Below are 26,907 nucleotides of genomic sequence, written 5' to 3'. Positions count from 1 at the left end.
TACCTTGTATAACGTTATCCAAGTTTGTTAATCTAGTTTTCGCTTTCACCATTTTCAATCAACTCATGTTTTAGAAGGAAAGAAGGAAACCTAACATTATTTTGAGAAGCTCGAGAATACTGCTAAGGGACGAATTAATTTCTGTAGCTGAAAGCAAACTAAGACTCATAGATTGCGTTAATAAATACTCAGAACAAACTGCCTGTGTTTACGTCAACAGACACACGTGGAACGCAACGTGGCAATGTTTTAGTTTCATCGGCAGTTTTGTAAATCACCGCAAGGTAGCGTATTCGAGCGCTGGAGTTCCGAATAAAAGTAAGAAGTTACCTAGTAAGAAGTTCGGCTCTGTATCACTGTATTGCTTCAGAGAAGCCTTTATTCAAAATTATCATTACAATTACTATTAATGTTACTGTTATATGGCACCAAACTTTTATAACAATGGGTTTCATATCATTTTAATCATTTAATAGGGAAATTGCATAAAATTTACTGTTTTTTTGCCCATAACTTTTTTTCTAAGGAACAAATATGGTCAAACAAAGTAATGGGACCTAAGATGAGCCATCCCCTATCCATTAAAAAAAGAATCATCAAAATCGGTTCACTAGGTGAGACGCTGTGAGTGGACAAACAAAAAAAAAAACATACATACGGTATGAACTGATAACCACCTCCTTTTTGAAGTCGGTTAAAAAAGATAATATGTGTTAAAATGAATCAATAGACGTTATTCTTCAAAGAACCTTTTGTATGTTACAATACACGCCGTAACATTACATGTGTTTAATGCATACTAAATTAAAGCATGAAAATGTTATCGTTTTTCTGGACATTTAAATATTTTCAGCATTTTTATATGAAATTATAGAAATCTATAGAATATAAGTGCTTCATACAGATTAAATATCAATAAAACTTAAATAGAGGTTTAAAAAAAATGCTTTTAATTTAAATAGTTTAACTTTGCTTGCACTGATCAATTTCTAGGCTTCCGCGTTGACTTTCGACTTTTCAAAGAGCAATTCTGTTTTTGTATACTTCAATTATCTCATGCATCTTTCATCTTTTTTGTTCAGTTCAACCATCTCAAGCATCATTCTTTCGCAATGAAACCTTACTTTCGATTTTTTGGAGCAAAATTCCGTTTTTGTATACTTCAACTATCTCACTATCATTTTCAATCAATCTGACTGTCATTATAAAATTGTTATTTGCTTCAAGTTTAGCAGTCATTCGTAAAGGTATACCTGTATAAAAACCAATTTCCGAAAATTCCTCTCTTATACTGCTTGGAATATCATTTGAGATTTTGCAAACTAATACTCCCTCACAATGCACTTCTACAACGTCATGGTGTTCCTGAAAGCTATAATGAGTAATCGTTTCAAAGCATTTTAAATGCAAAATTGAAGTTACTCTCTTCCAATCAGTGGTTTCAGTAAATAGAACGTCAGCTTTTCCCTTCCACTTGTACACGTCGACTTCCCCTAGTTGATCGGCTATCTTAATCGCTTTTAATGATGACAAGCAATTTAAAATCCAGTTTTGATACACTCGTGTAGTTGTTGTTCTACACACCTCCACAGAAATCCTTTCTTTGCTTCCAAGTGCAAATTGCCCCCATGTTGGTTTCCGATTTATCGTAGGAGAGAGATGAAAAATTATCAGTTTCTTTGCTAGAATCTTGTTGGGAAGTTTCGTGACTGCTGGTTCCGTGATCACTATCCTTGGCTTTTGATTCATCCCCAGATAATTTAAACTCTGATTTTTTTGTTAAGTTGCTTGTTATCTACATCGTTATGAATCACATTTTGAAACTCTGACACATTTTCTAATTCAGAGAATCGGTTCAAACCTTTTTCACATTTTTCCACTTCATTAAAAGGTATATCTGATACCGGTGTTTTCTAAAATGTGTGAATCTGACTTAAAAGACCGTGGAGCGGTTAGCATCACACCCATGCTTGAAAAAATTGGATTTCTTCTCATTTTGATGTTACTTTCAAAACTGATAGCTTTTTGAGGTTGTAAGTTTTTTGCGCTAGAAAAATATTCCTCGCATTCTCCATAACTGTTGTTATCCACTGAACAACTTGAAATTCGGTCGCAAGTCATATCATCTTGAGATTCTGTTTTTGCATTTGGATGAGAGCTGTTATTTTTTCTGTCTTGCAGAGAAATGTTAAAATCACATTGTTCTCTTTTACAATCCTCTTTTTCTTTAGAATAACTTCTTGATTTTTTAATTGGCCATTGCATTTGTTTTGGAAAAACTTGGTTCGGGAAATATAATAGAGCTAGAGTCTCGAACTCATCATTTTCACAATTATTATTTTCCAATGCTTCGGTCTCTTTTATTTGAAGTTTTGACTCGCCTACGAGCTCTTTTGTTATTTCATCACTTGATAGACCATTTTTCTGTCGGCCATGCGCATTTCCACTAGAATTCAAAATTGCTTCCTCATCTGATCCTTCGTCTTTCATTTGAATTGTTTTCAAATAATAATTAATCAGTTGTTTCTCGTTTCCAATGATATCTGAAAATACTTCTTTTAACTGTCTTGAATGGTAATATTTGCGTGAAATTTCAAGTATGGAATCGGAATGTTGCGAGATTACATTTTTATTCTTTTTGAACGCATTATATGCTTTCCAAAACTGCAGAAAATCATTTCTTATAAAGGAAATTATTTTTTGTAATGTCTGCTGATGTCTTTTCCTCAGATATAGATTCCAAATTATTTTTATCAGTCTCTAAAGCATTAGGTTTATAGTCTGAGTTATTTTTTGTACTATTTGAAGTGCATGCATTTGAATCACTTTTAGTACATTTGATATTTGAAGGATCCACATTTTTTGAATTCTCTTTCAAATGATCTTCGTCATCAATCTTTTGCATTTTATTGCTTCCTATTGTATACGTTTTATTCAGGTTACATTGTTGGTCTTCACAATCTATCGAAGAAGCAGTTTTAGGCAAAAACCCACTAGAAGATTGTACCTCAAATTCTTGGCTTTCAACTTCCAATTCTGCCAACTCAGTACCAGACGTCGTATCTGAAGAACTAGTTCCAGAAAATAAATCACTAGTTTTTATGCTACTGTAATCTAAAAATTCAGCGGTTTCTTTTCCACTTGACTCAGATTCTGTAGTGAGTTTTGCATCAGTGCTGATAGATGTATCAAACGAATTATTTGTGGACCAGTCAAAATTTTCTGTGTTACTTAAATTATCTGATAAAACCGGGGAACGCGTCGAATTTAGTCTGACAAAATCCCTTTCTTTTGTTGTCTTCAATGATGTATTTGACTCCAAAATATCTGAAGGGTTAAAGATGTTAAGTTTGCAATAAAGTTCTTCTTTTCTACTTTCTCTTTTGAGCCTTATAGTGTCATAATGCATCCTTTTTTCTGGATTAGACAAAATATTCTTAGCCTCCTCAATTTCATTGAAGGCTTTAATAGCTATTTCTTTGTGCTTATCAAATTTATCGGGGTTCCATACATCAATCAGTATATTATAAGCTTTTTCAATGTCTATAAGCGAAGCATCAGAACTGACTTTCAATATTTTGTAATAATCCATTCGAGAAAGGTATCTATGAAAATATTCTTTAACATAAGGGAACTTGAAATGCCTTGATACTTGTCTGTTATTTCAGCAAATTTAATATTTTTTTTCTTTAAATATGACTGCAGCTGCTGGTTTTTACTCGTTCATATCAAACAATCACTTATATGTTTCATTGTTAAAAACACTTTCAATCTGATTTAAAATAATATTATTTATTTTTCTTTGACATTGTTGCGTTAAGTTTAAACCAATAATACAGTGTGTCTGGAAAACATATGCAATTATTTGCATCACAACACTATAACTTACTCAATGGAAAACGTGACTTGTCGAATGCGCACAAAACATTAACATATTTTTTAACAATTTGCATTAAAGTTTTAGGAACTTTTTTTAAATCGTTTATTTAATTACACCAGGGCATTGAGCGGTAATGCCCGACATGGTATGTTAATTACGCCTCCAAGTTTAAACACAATATTAAAGTACGACAAAAGTCACACACGTAGTTGTATGAGCTCTTCACACCCCTGAATATGTGTATGACCAGTACATAAGCCTTTTTGCGGCCACTTTCCATAGATTGAGTACCTACAGCGAGATCATGTTTCTTTATCGATTAGGGTATGTCATTTTTTTTTATTTTGACTTGCGCAATTTGGATGTACTGTATTTGCCCCCTAGAAATTCATTTCTAATATTATTTTGAAAAATATTAAGATTTAGCTCCCGGGAAACAAGCTGCAAAGTTTGAAAAAAAGGGTAAAAAAATGGTCAATTTCCAAAAACTTTTATGAAAATAAAATGGTTAAAAATTTTGTTCTGATACCATTCAAATGCTTCCTTTTAACACTCTTTACACAGGTCCTCTATGATTAACTACATTCCTTTAAAGTGTTTAGTTCACGAATAAGTCGCACATTTTCGTGAAATTAATCAAAATTCGATTTTTTTCAGCTCTTGTTGTACATAGCAATATTTCGGCAGAAAAAAGTCCTCCGAAGAGTATAGTTTTATTTCTCAATAAATGTGCACTATGTACATAGAGTATGCCCTGCACAAATGAAAACAAGAAATTTCTTTTCGAGTATTGACTTGCACATTTAGGATCTAATGTACTTACACATGAGATATTCCTTTCTGATATTATTTCTGACAGTTAAAAATGCTCGATGATGAACGTGTTAACCAGTATATGCTTTGGCCTTTTATTTAATAGCTACAAACATTTATCATTAATTAACTCATTTATTTAAATAAGTTAAAAGTATGGTATATGTGAAACAAAACATACTTAATCTACTGCAAGAAGTGAAATACCAAATAATTACGACAATTTGAATACATTGAAAAGTTTACGTACCATATGTCAACCTTTCACTCAGGTGCCCAATCACAATACTGCAATCAGTCACTAATACAGTTATTTTTCCATCAAATTTTGAACACTTTTAGGAAGTCTTTATTTGTTGTCGAAGAAAACTTTGCTTCGCGATTACGCAACTGCGTTTGTATGATATATCTCTCTTGGCCCACTCACATACTGATTCTGCAGCCTCGGTCAATAATTTCACCGCTCTCTCGCCAATTTGAGTGTGTATTGAATATGGAGGAAGTTTCAATGGAAGAACATTCAATGCTTTAAGCTGTTCTAAAGATAAATTTACTGTGAAAATTGGTTCAGTGAGGATATCTGCGTCCCAGTCGATCAGTTCAGTAAGATTGCAAGCATCAAGGTTTATCGACTGCGGAACTCTAAAAGACCGTACTGATGTTCATCCCTTTTCATTTCCTACCCTAATTGACATTAATTTGTCAACTGCAAAAGCTCTTTCGTTTGTGTCATGAAAGCAGAGAAGAGCAGCCTTACTTTTATATCGCAATTGCAAAGACAATGGACCTCGGCATAACAAGTTTGTTTGCATGAAGCATCACCCTCACCGCATAGTACAATTTTATATGTGAACAAAGCTATTGAAAAGTTTATCAAGTTTAAGCTCATGCTGTTCTTTAATAGTTTTCCGTGCTTTGTTTCGAGCTATCTCAGAGTATACTGACCAACTCCGGCAAAGTTTTCGACCTAGAACTTTTGTGCTATAAACAATAGGTTCCTTTAACTCGCATTTACAACTTGACCATCGTTCTGCAATCTCAGCAGCAACACGGGAAAACATATTTCTCTTTGAAACATTGCCCAGGTCTTGATTGCTCATGAGCACTGTAACTCGAGGCATCTCTGCAAATAGTCACGTAAAGTTGGAAACTCAGTTAGGAGGAAATATTTGGAGCTTCCTAGATATTCACTCAACTTAGTGCTTAAAAACATGTCTGTTTTTTTTTTTTTTTTTTTTTTTTTGACAGCAGAAGATGCCATTGTGACTATAAATAATTATAAAAATAGTTTATGAAGTTTCCTAGGCGTCTTGAGTACCTGAAGTTTGAAATTCACAGTGTAGCATACTGAAGTGGTACAGATGAGTGTTCAGCTGAGCAGGAAATTTATCAGGGGTAAAACTTACTGAAATAAATTGAAATACTTTGAACCGGTATCTCACAAAAGTTCACAGGATATTTTGGGATCATGATATAACACGATGACAGTAGATTTCGGGAGAGACTATTGTCCGAATTCTCCGAAGTTTAAAATCGCTAGTGTCTTTCGCTATCCGGATTTTTAGTGGAAATCAACCCCTCCCTTTGACAAAACACAAAAGTAACGCCATAATGCTTTTTCTCGAAAAATGCAGCTGGCATTAAAGCTTGAGAAGGATGAGAAAATTATTACTAAGTCGATCCCGCTGGTCAAAGATTATCATGGGGGCGTAAAATGGTGTCGCTGCCCGAGATGCGGGTGGCTTCAAAATACCCCCGCAGATCGGCGTGCTGCGTAACGAAGACACTGTTGTCAATAGACCGGTTATCGGTTTCAACAGGAAAGATTATGAATAGTGCACATTTATTGAGAAATAAGTATTTCGCGTCTTTTTATGCCAAAATACTGCTATATGTATAACAAAAGCTGAAAAAATTGAATTTTGGTTAATTTCACGAAAATGTACTACTTATTCGCGAACTAAAAACTTTAAAGGAATGTAGTTAATCATAAAGACATGTGTAAAGAGTGTTAAAAGGAAGTATTTGAAAGGTATCAGAACAAGAATTTTAAACATTTTATTTTCTTAAAAATTTTTGGAAATTGACCATTTTTTACCTTTTTTCAATATTTGTAGCTCGTTTCTCCGTAGCTAAACCTTAATATTTTTCAAAAATAATATTGGAAATGATTGATATATTAACGCAAGTCAATATTCAAAAAAAAAAATTATGGCATACCCTATTATCTTGATTTTTAGTTTCTTTATCGATCGTATCTTTAACAAATCATATGAATCATCATCTGAGTCATTGCACAACTGAGACATTAGTGGGAACTGGTTTCAATCACTGAACTGATGTCATGTACCAGTGGTGTATCTAGCACGAGTGACATCTGGGGCGGTAATTTGTGATGTAGTCCTCCATCCTCCCGAAAAGAAAAAACCAGGTAGTTCATATAATTTTTAGAAACAACTTTTTCTTATGTATGTTGCAAACAAAAGTTTTAAGTTAGATAATAAATAAAAGACAAATATGAATTATGAACGCATTTTATGTAAAATTTGCCCTAGACGCATATGAGCTTCATTTTCGTTGAAAACCATTTCTACCCTGTTATTTTAATCATTTCTTTTTAATAATTTTAGAGACTCATTTATTAGTTTCTGCAAGTGATTTTCCTTTTTTTTTTCTCACTGATTCGTTTGCGCGTGCTTCGTGATCTTACTATTTTTCGTTGCATTGCTTTACTTTAAAAAAAAAATCTCTTTTTTTTTCAACGTCTTAAAAACGGTTTTCATTTATTTATTTATCTTTTGCTTTGGGAAAATATTGCACGTAAGCAACTTTCTATTATGCTGTTATCATGCATGTTAAGAATGCGTCTATTAGTTAAGAAGTAACCGAGTTTTGAATTAACGGAGAAACATTTGAAATTAACATTTGAAGTAACAAAGTTTTTTTACAATCAATATCGTTCACGTTTTCTCTCGCGTTAGTTGGATTTTCACAAGGAAGTTTAATGCTTATCATGTATGTATATTTTAATGACTTTTTAGTGCATATAATTCGGGCTCTAAATAAAGGAAAAAAAAACAAGTCAAAGGTGCTTACCAATTGATTTCTGTTTACTAACGATTTTCTATTTACTCAAACAAAGTGGATTAATCGCAAAATATTTTTTTCAAACTAATCTTACACTGAGTTTTATTCATTATTATTTTTTTTTTAAATGAGAAATGAATTCGTTACGTTTTCTAGTCTTTTTTCCCACCTCAAACGAAAGAAAAAAGCTTTGCCACATGTATACATAAATATTTATAACGCATCTCACTATCTTAAATGTTTGCAAAGTCTGTTAAATATCAAAAAGTAAATCAACTTTCTATGAAACGTTGGTTTCTGTCTTGCCGTCTCCATTTAAAGATCACGCGTATTTTGCTTGAATAAATTTAACAGAAGAAATTGCTATGAAGTGATTTTCAGAGCAGTTGTGTGATGAATTTACTATAAAAAAGAAAATATCTAACGTTTCCTAGGGGCTGTCCATGAATGACGTCACACCTTTCCTCCGACATTTTGAACCGTTCCACCGCCCCCTTTTTCATAATGATTCACACTACCCCCTTTATCCCATATCACGCTATTTTTTATTACATATTCTTTTAATAAGGGCGTGATGTCACAATTATCGATACTCCTCCCTCCTTCTTGACGCAAACTGTCCCAATTTCGAGCTCAAAGCTTGACATCGTTTGAGGATATTATCTCATAAACTAAACATGTTTTTAAATATTCGGAGATCTTTTTCCAGAATTGAAGTATTGATACATTAGTTTAAATTCTGATATTCGTTTGGGTGTTACCTCCCAGAAGAGTGACTCTTAGCACAAATGCCGCCTTCCGATCCGAAGTGATGCTACGGGGTTTGATAGATTATATACATAGTTTGAAACGTTGGTGAAAATTAAGAAAGGGAATATTTATGCTTCGTTATCAATTCTTAAATACATTCGGATATCACCCTCAGACAGGGCCGCACCGTCCCTATGTGCGAGGTCGTGCCGCACACAAAGGGCGCCAAAGTCAAAAAGGCGCCGAACTCCACCAATCAAAAGTGCTTCAGCGAAAAAAAATATCCATCCAAAAAAATATAATTGAACTTTTCATTTTATCTAATGGTGGTGGTGAAATTATACTGATCATTAAAACAAGTAATCCTTCTCGCTGCTTATCTAAAAAAAATTATTTGCTTGTTTTGTCTAAACATGCGATTCAAAAGCTCTGTCTTTTGCACTGAGAACACGTGACGCTAATAAATGCAAATATTAATATTTTTCTTTGTAATGTGGAACCGTGAATGCAATTTCGGTATGTCTATAGTACACATGGTCGAGCGTTTGACACGCAAGAAATTTGCAATTCCCCAATTTTGTTCTTGTGGACAGTCAAGTCAGCACTGAAGAAGGGGTTTGATTTTATAACCCCGAAACAGCTGTTTGCAGAGTTTTTCAACTCTTTTTAAATGTTTTTATTTGTACATATATAGTACACGTTGTCACATTTTCTTTATTTCATTGTACAAAGTTTTCGACTGCTTCTTTTACATATGTTGTATTATAATTAGTATAATACGTATTTTTTGTGATTTGTAACTATTGTTCTTGGTAATTCGACTGCTTCATGGTATCATATATAAAATAAATTAATGTTTTAGCTCCGAAAAGTAACTACTTTATCATAATCATACGATGCAACCCCCTCCCCCCCCCCCCGCCCCCCTTTTATTCAACTATTTGTGTATTAAACTAAAAAAAGAGCTTTGATATTTAAAATATTTTCTCTTTTCAAAATGCATTAGCATGTCAGAATAGCTACTGAACTCGAAATAACTTCGAGGTATGAAGTAAAAATGTACACTACATTATGAATGTACACTACAATGTAACCAAATAGTTACATTGTTTTTTTTACTAATAATAAAGCTGAAAGCCTGTATGTCTGGACCTCTGGATGTTTGTTACGCGCATAGCGCCTAGACCGTTGGGCCGATTTTCATGAAATTTGGCACAAAATTAGTTCGTTGCATAAGTGTGAGCACCTCGAAGCAATTTTTCAAAAATTCGATTTTGTTCTTTTTCTATTCAAATTTCAAGCCTATTTTACCAAGCAAATTACCATAACATGGACGAGTAAATTATCATAACATGAACGAGCAAATTAACTTAGCCATATTGGCGAGAAATTCATCATCTGTTATTTGTAAATATACAATCGAAACCACATTACCTTTTAATATTCAACAACGGACGAAGCCGTGCGGGAACCGCTAGTTTTTAATAAATTAACATAAAATAACTTATTTTCCCATACTATATTTGTCTACAAAACTTCACACCGGGTGTTGACTATGCTTTCCACGAACCCCACAAAGGCAAAAGGCGCGCAAAAGACATTCGCACGACGGCGCCGATCAGACTTGGACCCCGGACGGGTATCATCCTGTGAAAATACCCGCCTCCCTACCCTTAGTGATGCTACTGGTTTTAATGGATTATACATAACTAGCTGCGTTGCCCGACTTTGCACGGTCTACCTTCAAAAAAACCATTGCGTCAAGTGAAGTATCTTCAATAACCAGGATTAAATGAAAGAAAAAAACATCATGCAAAATTTTCTCGCCAAACAATGACGACAGATACTAAAATACTTTTAAGGAATTAAAATAAAATGAGAAAGATGGATTTAAAAGGTGTATATAACCATGAAAACACAAAATAAAATAAGTTTAAGAATTGAAAATGAGAAAGATGAAAATAAACAATGAATTCAAAAAGCGTTACCGTGGAAACGCAAAATAAAATGGTTAAAAACTTGAATAGAGAACAGGTTTTGAACTTCATTTAATTCGCTTGTAACTTTTTTTCTAATGGAGATGGAGGGTTAAACTTTCGACTTTAGGTCGACTTAGATCTGGAGTAAAAAAAGCAGCTCTACCCGATGCTGTCAAAAAGAAAACTGTGGGACAATTCCTTCACTTTTTATTGATGGATTTAATGAAGAAAGAAGTGCCTAAATTTTAGGTAAGCCTAAAAAAATTCGAGCTAAAAACGTAAAAAACTCCCGCCGCAATTAAGTTAAAGCATTGGAACAAATTGCGTAGAACGCGGAAAATTCTTCACTTTCCAACGATATAAAATATTATTATTTGCGAGTAATTTTTCATCCCCACTTTCGGGAATTTATGTGAAAATCGGGCCTAAATTGGAATAAAATAAGATCTATTCATCGAATTGTTTTCGAACTGGTCTGCAAACCTTCTCAGTACTTAAAGGAACAAACTGTGAAAATTTCAGCAAAATTGGCCGGGTAGTTCTCGAGTTTTGCGAGTTCAAACACACAGACGCTTTTTTGGAGACATCATTTTATACTATGCAGAGATTTAAAATATTGGGGGTATGCCTCAGCTCAGGTATTAAATATATAAATTTTTCAAAAGCTTTTAAATTCATTTCGATGTCATCCTTCGAAATGGTGTCACCCTGCACAAATGCCACCTACCACCCTCAGCCATGCTACTATCTTTAATAGATTGTACAAATTCAACAAATAAACTATTCCTTAAAATTGGCTTTATAGGTTAAGAAACCATTTATTCGAGAATTTTAGTTGTTGTGTTACAAAGTAGCATATCATTCTTCCGAATGGTAATGGTCTCTTGATTGTTTCCCCGTATAAATACGGTCTTTAGTTCTACACCATTTGCAACAATGATACATTCCGCGAAGATTCTACTACGAGGAGGAATCTCTGCGGTTGCCATATCTGTGTTGTATAAATCTTTACAGGAACTCTTGTAGATCTTCAACCGTCTTATGCCATCCACGTACACTTCTATTCGCTCTTGGCACATTCCAAAGTGATAAAAAGTTTGCAATCGTGTTCCAGAAACATTTGATTCTGCGGAAACTGTTTTCAAAACTTCTTGATATCCATGCCTGGATTCCAAAGATCTTTGATGCGTGAGTGGAATCCTGTAATTGAAAGTCTATAAATGAGCAATATTAGTTCGGATTATTTCAGTATTTTAAGGAGTATTCAATAAACCAAGTACTTTAGGCTTAAAGACAGCATTACGACTGTCTTGTAAATAATTTTAATTTATGGAAAAAATATTTATGGAATAGTGTCACTATAGCTGAAACTTTTATCTTGACGCATGGTTTTAAGTGTCAAAGCGTGTCAAGTTGCTGTGCTACATCATAAAGAGGAAGAAAGTTTTATCACAGAAATTATGAAGTAATAACTCCCATTTTATTGATAAATAAGATAACTTATTCTCATTTGAGTTTATACGTAAACAAATTTCTTTGTTTTCAAAATGTTTATTGCGTGCATTTTTGATTAAAGTAAAAATAAGTGTTTAGATTTAAAGCGCTTCTTTAAAAATACATTCAATAGTTGAAACTAACAAAAGTTTAATACTTAACAATTTGTGAAAGAATGCGTTTGACACAGTTGCAATATCACTAAAACTGCAAGATCTGAGGTGGCTCGTCTCTTTGTCTAGGTTTAAAAAAAAGCTGCTTTCAGGGACTCATTCAAGTGGGTAGTACACCCACCCTGTACTCACCCTGGTTGAGTTTAAAACATTAATAAGAAACTTCTGTTCACTTTTTCAAGTACCTTATTTCTCTCGTTATTAGACGTATGAGGTAACCACGTATATTAGTAGGTACAGCGACCTTGGAGTGTAAAGTACTGCAAGATAATAACTACACTAATGGCCATTAAAATTGCTACACCAAGAAGGCGACATAGTACAGACATGAAATTTAAACGGCAGGAAGAAGATGGTGTGATATGCAAATGATTAACTTTTCAGCGCGACAAAGGAGGCGCCCACAGCGACACCTACAATGTGTTTAAATGAGGAAATTGTATAGCCAATTTCCCACGTGCAAGTTCAATTTGAACGTTGTTGCGTGGTGGAAAGTTGCTGTGATGCCTTGTGTAAGAAGAAGAAATGCGTACCAGGACGTTTCTGCCTTTCATTAGAGGTCGAATTGTAGCCTACCGGGATCGCGATTTATCCGATCGCAGTATTGCTGCTAGCGTCGGTCGAGATCCAATGACAGTTAGCAGAATATGGATTCGATGGGTTCAGGATGGAAACACAGGTCGCCGTGCTGGTTCTTAACGGCCAGTAATCACTAGAAACCGAGAGGACAGGCATGTTATCTGCATGACCTTAATTGATCGTACAGCCACATGACGAGCCCAGGGTCAAGGAATGGGGTCATTTGCAAGATAATAAGTGTCTGCACGAACAGTTCGGCGACGTTTACAGAAGCATGTACTGTGAGCTCGGAGACCATGGCTGCGGCTACTATTAACGCTGCATCACAGACAGGAGTGCCTTCAATTTTGTGATCAGCGACGCACCTGGATGTACCAATGGCGAGACGTCATTATTTCTGATGAATCCAGGTTCTGCTTACAACATCATGATGGTCACATCCGTGTTTGGCGGCATCGTGGTGAACGCACTCTGGCAGCGTGCGTTCGCCATCGTCATACTGGGCCATCTCCTGCCGTGATAATATGGAATGCTATTGGATACACATTTCGGTCACCTCTTGTTCAAATTGACGGCACTATGAACAGTAGGCGTTACATTTCTGATGAGTTACGACCCATGGCACTACCCTTTATTCGAGCAATGCGAAACTCTACGTTTCAAAAGGACAATGTGCAGTGGAAGGACTGCAGTGGCCAGTATTGTGCAGACTTTCCTTGATACGGAAAATGTTCGACTGATGCCCTGGCCAGCACGTTCTCCAGATCTCTCACCAATAGAAAACGTCTGGTCAATGGTTGCTAAACAACTGGCTCGTCAGCTAACGCTGGCCACTACAGTCGATGCACTGTGGTATCGTGTTCAAGCTGCATGGGTGTCTGTACCTGTACATGCCATCCAATCTCTGTATGACTCAATGTCCAGGCGTATAAGCGTTGTTATTGCTGCCAGAGGTGGTAGTTCTGGGTGCTAATTTCTCGGGATCTTTTCCCCAAATTTCTTGAAAATTTAATCATTTGTTATTTCTAACATAATATATGTATCCAATAAATATCATTTTGTTATCTGCATTTCTTCCTGGTGTAGCAATTTTAATGGCCAGTAGTGTAGTTGTTTACTTTCACATTAAAATCCCTCAATTGTTAAAGAGGCAAACATAAACTATTTTGGATCCAAGAAACAAGAGAGAAACATAACTGATTGCAACTAATCTATGTTGACATACAGCAAGTAGGCTCACTTAGTCTTGAACCTTCTTCTTGTTTTGCTAAAAATTTGACCTTAAGCTCATTTCCAAAATCAATCACTTGGATTTAAAAAATAAAAATTAAAATATTCCAAAAAATGCAAATCTATTTTTTTTAGTAATTTTACACCATAAAGAACAAATTATAATTAATTGTTCGTTATGATCAGCCACTATCATAAAACCCAGCAATAAACAGTTTTGAGCCATTGAAATGTTATCATTAGACTGAAGAGAGAATTTAAAGTATTTAAAAATGTTGATTTGACTTGGTTCTTGTTATCAAGAACTTTTAACGTTGCACTTATGTGCAAAAATATTACAAATACTCAGTGGTTCCTCCCCCTAAACCTTGCACTCGTCAACCCTCTTACTCCACCTGCGGCTGTATGTTAGGGTGGGCCGAAAAAACTTTTTTTGGAAATCTGTTTTTGGATAGTGCGGAAAAGTTGCTATATGGGTCCGTTATTACCCATAAAAAATTTCGCTAAATTTGTTTAATATTTAGCCGACGCTATTTGACCTTGAAAAACTGAAAAAAAGGGCAAAAATGCACTTTTTTCAAAAAAAAAAAAAAAAGAAAATGGGGGGGGGGGGGGAGGTTAAAAATAAAAGTTTGGAGCTAGTTTCAGCAAACATTAGAAGTATCTGTCAGTGAATTAGTTGAAATCCTCAAAGACTTTGATACATTTCGTAGAATATTTAGCTACGCTCCTTTAAGACTGACACATGGGAAAAATGAAAAAAAAAAAAAAAAATTTTAAGTAGTCTCAAAATAAGTAAATACTGAAATGTTACGCAATACGTTACTTAGAAAAAAACAGTGAAAATTCAATCAATTTTATGCGACATTTGTACGCCAATTTTAAAAAATGCACACACTCAAATAAAAAATAGTTACATAAGATGCTAATTTTTTAATCTTCGGTTCCAATTGTTTCTCCTGGATAATAAACGGCGCTCAACTGCTTCTATTATTCCTAAGATTATGTTATAACTATTTTATATATGTTTGGCAAATAGAGCCCTTGAGTATTAAAAAAATGTGAATCCTCTAAAGTATTTTAAACGGTAGCCGGACATTTCGAATGTCATTGCATTATTATCTTTGTTTTGGTATACAACACGACTGTTATGTAGAAACGCGCGAAAAAGAAAGTAACGCGAGCAAGCACAAGTAGTCTTCTATTTGGACCTGGAAGAGATTTGTCTCCTCCCGATGCTTTATTTCTTCCAACATATGAGGACATTGTCAGATGTTATCAAATCACTAAGATGCAAGTAAAGGGAGAAGGAAGTAAGCAACCATCTTCAGCAAGTGTGGCCGCTGTAGTTGTAAAAAAAAGTTATTGATATTTGGGGGCGTGCTTCCCTTCCCCTTGTTTCGATAAGAAGAGTGATCGCCATGATTTTATCTTATTATTCTAAATATAATAGCGCAACAAAAAATGCTAAAAATATAAAGACGCAACTTTTACAATCAAAGCTAGGCAAATTTAAAGCAGAGGCTACGACTTTGACGTTTGTGCCTGCAAATGCGCAGATTTATATTCGTGTAATTGCAGAAAAAAAGCAAAAGTCCCTGATAGAGAAAAACAATTTCTAATTGATCAAAGGACAGTAAGAAAAATGGCTATTGGAAAAGTGGATAATGTAACAAGTAATGCATATTTCGCTCATCCTGAACAGCTACTGTTGACAATGTTGTTTGACTCAAGAAAATACATTCGGGAATTCGCTGTTAGGTGCATTCTGAACTCCAGAAAGAAGAAGACGAAGAGCTCGGATGGTTACGATTTTTTAAGCGTCCTAAACTCAATTTTGAAGCCATTGATTATGTTGATTTAGTTCATTGGGCAAACTGTGTTGCAACAGAGCCACCTCTTACAATGCATCTTAAAGACCAACAATCGATAGAAATGCGCAAAGAACAGCCTACAGCTGTTTCGAGAAATTTACCTGTCACACGGAAGCTGTGAAACGTTGTGTGAAACTAATAACCGAAGCTGCAATATATAAGTTCGTGGTGAAACTGCACAAGATGGATACATTCGTGCCAAACTTCAAGCTAGGAAAGAACTTCCATCATTTGATAACAAGGGACAATATTATTCCAAAAAATAATATTCATTATGCATGAAGTATTATAAATCAAATTTGAAGATTTCTTTTTCAAAATTTTACTATCTTTATATGTAATTCTAGAAAATTTATATGATATTATTGCGTGATAATAATTACTATGATTAATAGTGTTATTTAATTAATTAGTCTATGATTTAATTTTGAAAAATAATTTTCACAATGGTTTTTAAAAAAATTCAATATTTTTTCATTTTTCTCCAATTTTTTGATGTTCGAAAGGAGCGGTTAAATGCTCATTAAAATCAATGAAACATTTTATGGGCTTGAACTGGCTCATTATCTAACATTTTCGGTGCATTCCAGCAAAATATTTGGAATTTAGTTTTTTTAAAAAAATTTCGACAAAAATTCATTTTTCTCATTTTTTTTGGTTTTTTAGTGTTAAATAGCGCCGGCTAGATATTTTTTAATGTCCAAGAAATTTTTTGTGAGTGCTAACTAGCTCATCACGCAACTTTTGCGCGCTATCCAAAAATTGATTTCGAAAAAAACTTTTTTTCGGCTTATTTCGGCCCACCCTACGTCTGAAATTTAGAAGTTTAAAGGATAATAGTTTTATAGAAACAAAAATACTCTTAATAGAGAAATATTAACTCTGTTCCACTAAAAATCAAGTTTTTTATAGCTTGACCTAAACAATTCCGTAATTTAAATAATATAATTTTAAACTCAACGAGTAAAACCGAAGAATAAATCTCTATAAATAAAAAATTTATATTTGTTTTTACAAGTACCTTATTTCTCTCGTTTTTAGTTGTTTTTGTAGGTCTCTATCTACATCCAAGTAATTTTTCTTCAAATATTTTTTTCGTTTTCTATGTTTGTGTAAGTCTCTGTTTTCTTCCTCAGGAACCATTTCGACTTTAAACCGCTCACTATATTTTTTCGTCTGCTTTTTCCCTTCCATTTTGATAACTTTAGTACTTCCAACTTCAAATTCTCCTGATTCACATGGGTGAGATGTTCTTGATGTAACAATAGATTTTTTACTACCTAAATCTTTTTTGCTAAGTGAAAGTAGAACATTCTCTGATTTTGTTTCAAGAAGAGGAACAGGTTTTTCGTCAACTCCTCTTTCTTTGAATGTGCCAGTAAATATTTCTATTGATAAAGGACGATGTAGCCTTTCATATTGTTCACTTGATGGTATTGGCGAGTCTGAAGCTTCAGATTCTATTACCTCCTTTTTTTCTTGCTTCTTCTCCTCATATTTCCTTGGACTGTCAGTCACCTCCCCACGTTTGTATCCGCTGAATCTAAGCATCGTATCTTTATGATCTTTAGGTGAATCTAATGTATTATCAAATTTGTTTTCTTTAAACTTATCTGCTCTTTTAATAATAAGTATAGCTTCATCTGGGGAATCTACATGACTTTCAGACCTAATTTGTTTCAAACAATCTTTTTTTGCTGTTATATCTTTTGAGTTAACATTTTCTTCAGATAGTGGTGTTTTCAGTAAAACTAAGTTTTTCAGGGTGCCTTCAGATTCTTTTGTTATCGTTTTCTTAACTCGAGGCTTTTTGAAGAAATAAGTCTTACTCGTACCAGGATCTCGCAAAAATTCTTTCTTGTTCCAAGTTTGCGAATCTTTCACTTTCTTCTTATGATGATCTTCGCCAGAGAAAATATCTCTCTCCTGGTCATAAGACTCTTCCTCAGAATCAACCTGCTGTTTTTTGTAGTCAATATCTTGTTCAATATCAAGTTTTTTAGCGTGTTTATGGGCCTCTGAAAAATCTATTTTTGCCATTTTCTGAAGAGAATTTTTCTTTATGGGTACTTTTGCTTTATGTTTACCAATATTTGTTAAGTCCCTACTTATTCCCTTCTTAAAATCCGTATCATGTAAAATATCATTCTGTCTCATATGTTCCTTTTCTTTTGATAAATTAAGCGCGATCGTTTTATCCCCATTATATTCCTTTATTTCCTCTGATCTAGTTTTCTTCTTATAACCTAATTCAGTCCCTGAAACTGGTGTTTTAATGTCATCTCCATATCTTTCTGTGTCTTTCTTCTTTTTTATATAACTAACTCCTTTTGATAAACGAGTATTTTCTTTGCACTCTGGCATTTCTAAATCGAAATATTTTTTCTCTCTATGCAAATCTTCCTTCTTGTGAAATCTTTCCTTCTTCCCATGCATGTCGTCCTCCTCTCTTTGAAAGTCTTCTTTCTTCACCCGACGCAAATCATCTTTCTCCACATCATGCAAACCTTCATCTTTCAGCTTACGTAAAATTTCTTCTTTAACTTCATTATCGAGTCCTTCTGACGAAACAGTTTTTCTTATCCCATCTGAAACATGCTCCAGAATTTCATGCTTTTTCATTATTCTCGATGACGGTTTCAGCTTTTCCATGCTTGTGTCTTTCCTAATTACACCTTCTTCACATTTTCTGCTGCCTCTAGGGCTTACTGTTGGACCAAATTTAGTTCCTTCATCTTTCCTTATTTCATCAACATGATCATCTACATAAAACCGCTGATGAGGATCATCTGTAGCCACAGTTATGCCACCTTTCACCGTCTCAAAACTTTTAACCGATCTTGGGCCTTCCACGCTTAATGACTGCACTAAATCCGAATATTGTTCAACTAATATTCCTTCCGGTTTTATCTTATACCCAAATTTATGTTTAGAGTTTTCACGTGTAAAATCAACAAAGCTTTCTACGTTAATAGGATCTCGTCCTCGTTCTGGCAAGAACGACTTTCTTTCCTGGGTCAATCTACTTGGAGACTTTTCTGGCCACAAGAAAGGTAGCCTAGAAGCATTTGGTTGTTTTTCGTCCTTTGCTATTCGTTTATCTATTACAATCTGTCTTTCTACCTCTGGAGGCATTTTTAACTGGCTAGGACTTTCAGAATCTCTCACTCGTTCTTTTCTTAAAATTAACCGCTTTTCTTTCTCTTTTCCAACTTTTTGCAAAGAAACAGAATGTTTTGTCTTACCACTACATTCCTCTAAAGGCACACCCTTTCCTTTGATTGATTTGGGTGGTATTACTTTTTCATGAACATTTTTCCAAACGGAGTCCTCAAAAATACTGGATTTCTTTCCATTTACATACGATTTTGATGATAAAGAGTCGGTGCTTGAAATTATTTCATCGATTCCAGAGTCAACATCTTTTTCAATTTCTAGTAGTTTTGGATCATAGGATTTTATTTTTTGTATGTCTTTGCACATGATCTTGCTTGAATCAATAGTTTTTTTTTCCAACTGTTTTTCATCTGGAAGAACTTTAGTTTTGGATTTGCCCTCATCGTAAAGTATGTTGTAGTCACTTTTTGACTTTGGAACTTTAGTTGCTTGAATTTTTCCAGAGAAACCAATTTTTTGACGATATTTATCTTTTAAAGCAGAATCAGTTTCAATCTTATCCTTTAGTTTGTGTTTAGAAACCAATAATTTTTCATCTAGTTTGTATCTAATGTCATAATCGGATTTTTCAGCAGCTTTTGCAGCAACACTTCTTTTCTTCGTGTCTTTAACCTCAAATTCTTTATCAAATTCTTTCGTCCTGTAATTACTACTTTCATAGTCTAAGAATTTCACTTCTTCTGGTTTGTAAAATTCTGATATAGTGTAATCTCTTGCACTCGAACCTTTTTCTTTTAAATAAACAGGCTTTTTGAATTTCTCATCTGTTTTTGTCTTATCAAATACTTTTTCATCCATGAATCTATCACTAAGTGTGCAAGGTATGTCTTTCCCAAAACTTTTATCTCTGTCCCTTCGAATATGTTGCCCATTATATTCAATATCTTTGATTGCAGTGTCTTTTTGTGGTAACAATTCAGATTCTTCAGAATGTGCCATTTTTCCTTTTGGTTGTTCCAAATTTTCCCGATCTTTCACTTTACCAGCTTCATATATGGTCATAACCTTCATTTTTGCAGGCACTTGTGTCTTAACTTTCATGCGTTTTCTTACATTTGAAAACTCTTGTTCTTTTGACCCAGCTTTTCCTTCTGGTATTAGTTCACCATCGGAAACAGTCCCTTTATCCACTCCACTTACGTCTTTATTAAGGTTCAGATCAGAACTTCTTTTTTGCTCCCTTCTAGCAATCATAATGTCTAAAGTTCCTTTTTCAATTGAACAACTTCGAACTGCAGATTTTAGAGGAAAATATTTTTTATCTTCATCCCTTGAACAAATTTTGCCGTTCTCCGAATATTCTTCCTCACTTCTCGTACCATTCATAATTTTTTTCTTATCTTTGAAAGTGATAGATTCATCAACTGCTTCGTTTGAAAATATGGGAGCTTCTTTTTCAAGCAACGTTAAACCGCTAGGCTTATCTGTAATGCCAATGTGTAATGGATACTTGGTGGTTTCCTCATCAATAAGGGAGTCAGACGCTAGTATTTCTGAACGAAAAGCACTATCTTTTATTGTTTCTAATCGTTTTGTGCTCTCAAAGTGTCGTTCAGGAATTTCTATGTGTGATTTTAGTAATGACGATGATCTCTCCTGAACTATTGAATCATCTGAAACTATATCATTAATCTCAGTTTTTATTTTATCGCCTTTCTTTAATTCTTCGATAAAGTGCTTCTTCAATGTTTCTTCTGATTTTCTTTTCCCCCCATTTGCTAAAATGTTTTCTTCATAATCACTCAAAGAATATTTAATAAATTTTGGAACGTCACCAGTTTCTTTTTGCTTTGCCTCTTCTATATGCTTTCTATATTTTGTGATCGCTTTTAAAACACTATTTTCTGCTTTTAGCTCAGAACTAGTTTCCTTTTCTACTTTTCTCATACTAGAACTGCTTGATTGTGGCACGTAATCAGTTTCTTTCCTTAGATCAGTTGAAACTTGTTTCATTTCGTCTTTTTCCAATTTACCATCCCTTGGATACAGAGATTTATCCGGTACTTGATAAGCCAAAACTCCAGTTCTGAACATTTCTTTATGTCTATCGGATACAGTGAAAGATTCTGATGCGGTTTTCTTCAGAGACATTTTCTCTTTGTGGGTCGCAGCGTCTAACTCTTTGTCGCTTGAAGAAGATCTATAACATTTATGGTGCATTTCTGGCTCTAATGTTTTCTCCCTATCACCTGTTTTCATTATTCGTTTCCTTGAATAGTCTCGTCTTCTTTCACTTTCATGTGTTGACTGACACGCAGAACCGATCTGTGAACCAACACTTCTTGTCGATCTAAATCCTTCCTCATCTCTTTCCAAGATTATATGACTTAATTTTCTTATATCAGTGTGTTCTGATCTCCGTACCTTCTGATCAGTTATCAGCAAAACATCCTCGTCATCACCACAGACTAATCTAAAACTCTCTTTCTCAACCCCTATTTCACTTTTTGCTTCTGTCTTTAAAAATAAATCATATTTCTGACGTAATGATTTATTTGTTAATATTTTCACAGCATTACTTATTTCCAATAAAACTGCAGCAGCAAGCAAGCGATCTCTGCGAATTTCAATTTTTCTTGGATTCCAATATTCCATTTGTTTTCTTCCCGCTTCTTCTATTTCTGACTGACATGCTCCGGGGGTAATTCTTAATATATCATAGTAATTCATGCCTTCAGACTCCATCGTGGAAGTCACAGGAGATGCCTTAAAAATGAATCAATGTGAAGTACTATAGATTTACATAGGAATTTAATGTTATGTGACTGTGACTGGACTGAGTTAATGTTACATTCTATTGACAATATTTATTAAAATTTATTTGTTGTTATCTAAAACAAAAGTTTTCATTGTTGGATTAAAAAGATTTTAATTGTTGTTTGTTGCATTGCTTAACAAAGTAAGACCAGACTTTATTTGTTTAATATTTGATTTTGTGTAGCGTTCGACAACCTTGTACTCCCATGTGTTTAGCATGCAGTAAACAACTCATGATGTATTGAAAATTGCAAAAGAGGGATAGAAATTAATCGGAATAATTTTTTAACATATTTTCATTTTCCACCTGAATGATACGAAAACTAAAAGTGATACATTTAATAATTAATGAGAAGTTATTAGATACATTGGTAATGTATATAACTATTAGAATCTTCAAAAATTAAAAGAACAAACAGGTGTTCTAGCGGATTTATTGATCTAGCACTGGATTTGCGAAAATATTATTCAAAAGTGAAATGTACTCAAACATTATAAAATATTTATAGCGATATGAATGAAAATTTGGAGGAAGAAAGCTATGAGTTTGGGGAATTATAACCAATCTAAAATGTACATATAAACTATATCGACAATTGTGCGAAAGATTCTAAGTACAATAGGACCGCTTTCCTCCAAAAATCCTTTAAAACTACACTTAGTTTAACTGAAGTCGGTTTTTGGTGAGTAAATAATGTCACTTCAAAGTCATTGGAGGCAACAGTTAAAATGAAACCCAATTTTTTGTGTTGTCAATAATTTAACCTCCAAACCCACCAGTAAGTTTTTAAAAAAATAAACAATTTTGGTGTTTTATATACTCTCGCTGGTATAGGAATTCGAAAACGTTTGAATATAAAAAATAAAATATTTCTGATTTAAGTAATATAAGTAATTTTCAAAAAAAAAATTTGCCTTGTTTGGGCCCGGATATCTGCTAAAGCCGTAAGTAACCCTCGAAAATAAGAAAATGATTAAACTCACCACAGTATAGTACTAAGAAAAATATAAATAAAATAGCTTTCGTTTCTCTTGGCTTTAGTAGTTAAACGGTCTCAAAGTCGATGATTTTTTAAAAAATGGCCAAGTTTAGAGGTAAATAACTTTGATCACGATGGGTCAATAATTTTGGGACACAGCTCTTGTCATAGTACGAGTGGTGTAGTTTAAGGTCCAGGTTAGAAACCCCATGGCAACTAATCAACTTTTTTAATTACGCGGTCTCAAAATTGATAATTTTAATCAATAAGAATAAAAGTTTTACATCAATTACTCTATAACTCCTGAGTCAGTAACTTCGAGCAAGAGCTGTAATTATGCTCTACGTGGTGTAGTGTTAGACTCATGTCAGAAAACCATGAGATCTTATCATCTTACTTAATAAAACGGTCTCAAAAATGATGATTTCAGTATAAAAGAGCGTTTTTTCATGAGTTTATATGCATGCTACTCACAATCTTCTAAGCTCAAACTCACATAAATACTAGAACAAATCAACAGCCAAATGTGCTTTAAGCTCCCAAAATTTCATGCTTTCAGTGTAATAAAATTTTCTGTAACCTTGACCACAACATGGCAGTTCTTCTCACAAAGCTGATCCGCCATTTTGGAGATCCCAGATCCTCAGGATTCGGATCTCGGAAACTGAAAATTCGCAAAGGTTAGTTTCAAAGACATCTCTACACCTCTATAAAATTTCATTCCATTCGGGGAGATCGAGCAGGGAAAATTTTAAAAATTTAAGTCAGTTGACGTGGAATCACTCTGATTGAGATCCAAAGATGCATGTAATTGTCATTGTGACAATTTACATGCATCTTTGGTTATTTTGACTTTATACTGATCATAAGTCAATGCTATATTTTAGAAAGAGGATTGCAATTGGGGAGATTGAGTTCATAATTACAGTACAATTAGCATTTACACTACTTAGTAATAAACTTTTATAAATAAACAAATTATTAAATTTGGCTCAAAGGTAAAAACATAAATAAAAAGTCAAAAAAATAAAAATAATAATAATAATTGGACTTATGGCTTTTTGAATTCAAAATATGTTTTTTGTAATCACGAGTGTATGTGTGTGTGTGTCTGTGTCGAGGCATGAGTGTGTGTATATGAGTTTCTGTGTGTGTGTATAGGTATGTGTATGTATGCGTGTGTGTTTGTATCTGTATGCAGGCATGAGTGTGTATGTATGTAAGTGTGTATGTATGCGTGGGTGTTTGTGTCTGTGTGCAGGCATGAGTGTGTGTATGTGCGTGCTTGTGTGTGCGTGTCTGTGAGCAGGCATGAGTATATGTGTGTATAAGTATGTGTATGTATGCGTGTGTGTTTGTGTCTGTATGCATGCATGAGTGTCTGTATGTAAGTGTGTGTATGTATGCGTGGGTGCTTGTGTCTGTGTGCAGGCATGAGTGTGTCTGTATGTGTGTGTGCGTGTGTGTTTGTGTCTGTTTGCAGGCATGAGTGTGTGTGTATATGTCTGTATATGTATGCGTGTGTATGTTGAATATGGACGCAACTTGGAGACGGTTTTCGCTACAGGAGCAGCATCGGAAGGAGCCGGTCGATGGTGGTGCTGCAGAGGGAGGTAGGGTGAAAAAATCATACAAATTCAAAACAATCAAGTGAGAACAATAAGCAATGTGATTGCTCAAAAAAACAAGGAAAAAAGAAACACACAATAACAAAAGATGTTTAGTTTGGCAATAACAAAAGATACCGGAGAAATGTGCATAGTATTGTTAAAGGTTCCGGTGCGACTTCCACTTTCTTGAAATGAAGAAACAGTTTTTAAGGGAAACACAGGAAATTTATTTACACTATGTACAGGAAAGATCGGTAACAACTGCTAAATTAATCATCAGCAATTAAGCAAATATCAATCAACACCGTAAACTCAACGGTTACACACGTATTTACATCCAAATACGTAAAACAACACAGCAAAATGCCTCGCAATAAACAGAGTTAATACACTCTCAGTACAAATTCTCAATCGAAACTCACTCTTTATCATGCGTAACGGCTTTTTATACACACCGAAAGAGAACTCTCAAATATTCCACAAGATTCCAAATGCTTCTCGAAAATCGTAGACCGTTATTTTATTTCTTTTCCATTCACAAATTTTATCATTCAGAAATGAGGGGAACGTATACTTCAGTCGAATGTACGGGGGCTGTATATTCATTACAAGAAACTATTTACAGGTTACGTTACTACAATAATTTTACATGAAAGATAATTTAATGAACGTCAAATTTAGCTAGATTACGACAAATTAATCACAAAAATAATTACTATCTACAGAATTTGTAACATTGCCCCCTTCCCAAGGACTGCACGTCCCGGGCAGTACAATCCCCAAAAAGGGTGCCAAACTTTGATAACAAGTTCACAAATACACACATTAAATAATAACCAATAATACACAGAAAACACAATAATACCAAGAAATATTACTAAACATTAAAAGTAAAAATTAGCTACAACTTTTATGTTATCAACCATGGTTGATACGTAATATTCATGAACTATGGCCATTATATGGGGCTAACCGATCGTAATGTACAACCCTAGGTTTTGCATTAGGGGATTTTTTGATCTTCACTACGACGTCATTCAGTCGGTTAAGGACGTTATAGGGTCCATCCCAATGCGACTGCAATTTGGGTGAAAGACCTTTACGTCGGATGAAATTCCATAACCAAACCTTGTCGCATTCGTTGAATTCCTGTCCAGTATCCCTTGTGTCGTATCGGGTCTTCATCTTCTCCGCCGCGATGTTCATTCGCTCTCGTGCAAAGTTATGAACGTCTTCCAACTGGGCCTGGAGATCCTGGATGAGAATTTGTAACAGTATTTATATCAGAGTGATTCCACGTCAGCTGACCTGATTTTTCAAACTGTCCCCGCTTGATCATCCCCGAATGGGATGAAATTTTATAGAGGAGTAGAGATGTCTTTGAAACTAACCTGAAGCTAATTTTCAGCTTCCGAGATCGGAATCCTGAGGATCTAGGATCTCCAAAATATAGTTCTCCAAAATGGCGGATCAGCTTTGAGAGAAAAATTACCATGTTGTGGTCAAGGTTACAGAACATTTTATTACACTGGAAGCATGAAATTTTGGGAGCTTAAAGTACATTTGGCTGTTGATTCGTTCTAGTATTTATGTGAGTTTGAGCTCTTAAGATTTTGAGTAACATGCATATAAACTCGTGAAAAAACGCTCTTTTATACTGAAATAATCATATGTGAGACCGTTTAATTAAATAAGATGATTAGATCTCCTGGTTTTCTGACATGAGTCCAGAACTACACTACGTAGAGCATAATTACAGCTCTTGCTCAAAGTTATTGACTCAGGAGTTATAGAGTAATTGATGTAAAACTTTTATTCTTGTTGATTCAAATTATCAACTTTGAGACCGCGTAATTGAAAAAGTTGATTAGTTGTCATGGGTTTCTAACCTGGACCTTAAACTACACCACTCAGACTATAACTACAGCTGTGTCCCAAAGTTGTTGACAAGTCGTAATCAAAGTTATTGACTCTAAACTTGGCCATTTTTTTGAAAAAATCATCGACTTTGAGACCACTTAGCTACTAAATCCAAGCGAAACGAAAGCTGTTTTATATTTTTCTTAGTACTATACTGTGGGGAGTAGTTAATCATATACTTATTTCCGAAGGTTACTCACGGCTTTAGCAGATATCCAGGTCCAAACAAGGCAAAAAAAAGTTTAAAAAATTGCATTTTCAGTTGACCTTTTCCCTCAAAGCCATGAGTGAGTCACCAAAATATTTTTACTAGAATGTACCTAGTATCAAGTAGTAACCTTATTTAAAGGATTTGGCTCGGTTCACTCATTGCTTTTGGAACAATTCAATAATATATTTGGCTCTTTTTTCTCACGACCCTAAACTTTGATCCCTACTTAAGGACAAACAAATCAGTTAAAAAAAAAAGAAAGAAACTTCACTTTTTCTTATCACAGCACCACTAACAAATCCTGAAATTTTTACGAAAATTGAAGACATCAACTATTAAAAGTGTGCAGCTTAAAAAAAAAAATGACTCTTAAAGAGTTTAATTCAGTCGAAA

The 26,907-nt window shown here is 34.3% G+C and overlaps 1 protein-coding gene across 1 annotated transcript; it reads right to left on the bottom strand.

The window, feature by feature from the left end:
• Nucleotides 1–16,870: 16,870 nt before the first annotated feature.
• LOC129217132 (uncharacterized) lies at nt 16,871–21,127 on the bottom strand. The gene has a single exon (XM_054851394.1). It carries the CDS (start codon nt 21,125–21,127, stop codon nt 16,871–16,873), a length of 4,257 nt encoding a protein of 1,418 aa, XP_054707369.1.
• Between the last annotated feature and the right edge of the window lie 5,780 nt (nt 21,128–26,907).

The sequence above is a fragment of the Uloborus diversus genome, chromosome 1 (genome assembly GCF_026930045.1).
Source record: "Uloborus diversus isolate 005 chromosome 1, Udiv.v.3.1, whole genome shotgun sequence".
NCBI classification, from domain to species: Eukaryota; Metazoa; Arthropoda; class Arachnida; order Araneae; family Uloboridae; genus Uloborus; species Uloborus diversus.
This window is presented reverse-complemented; position numbering and strand designations above follow the sequence as displayed.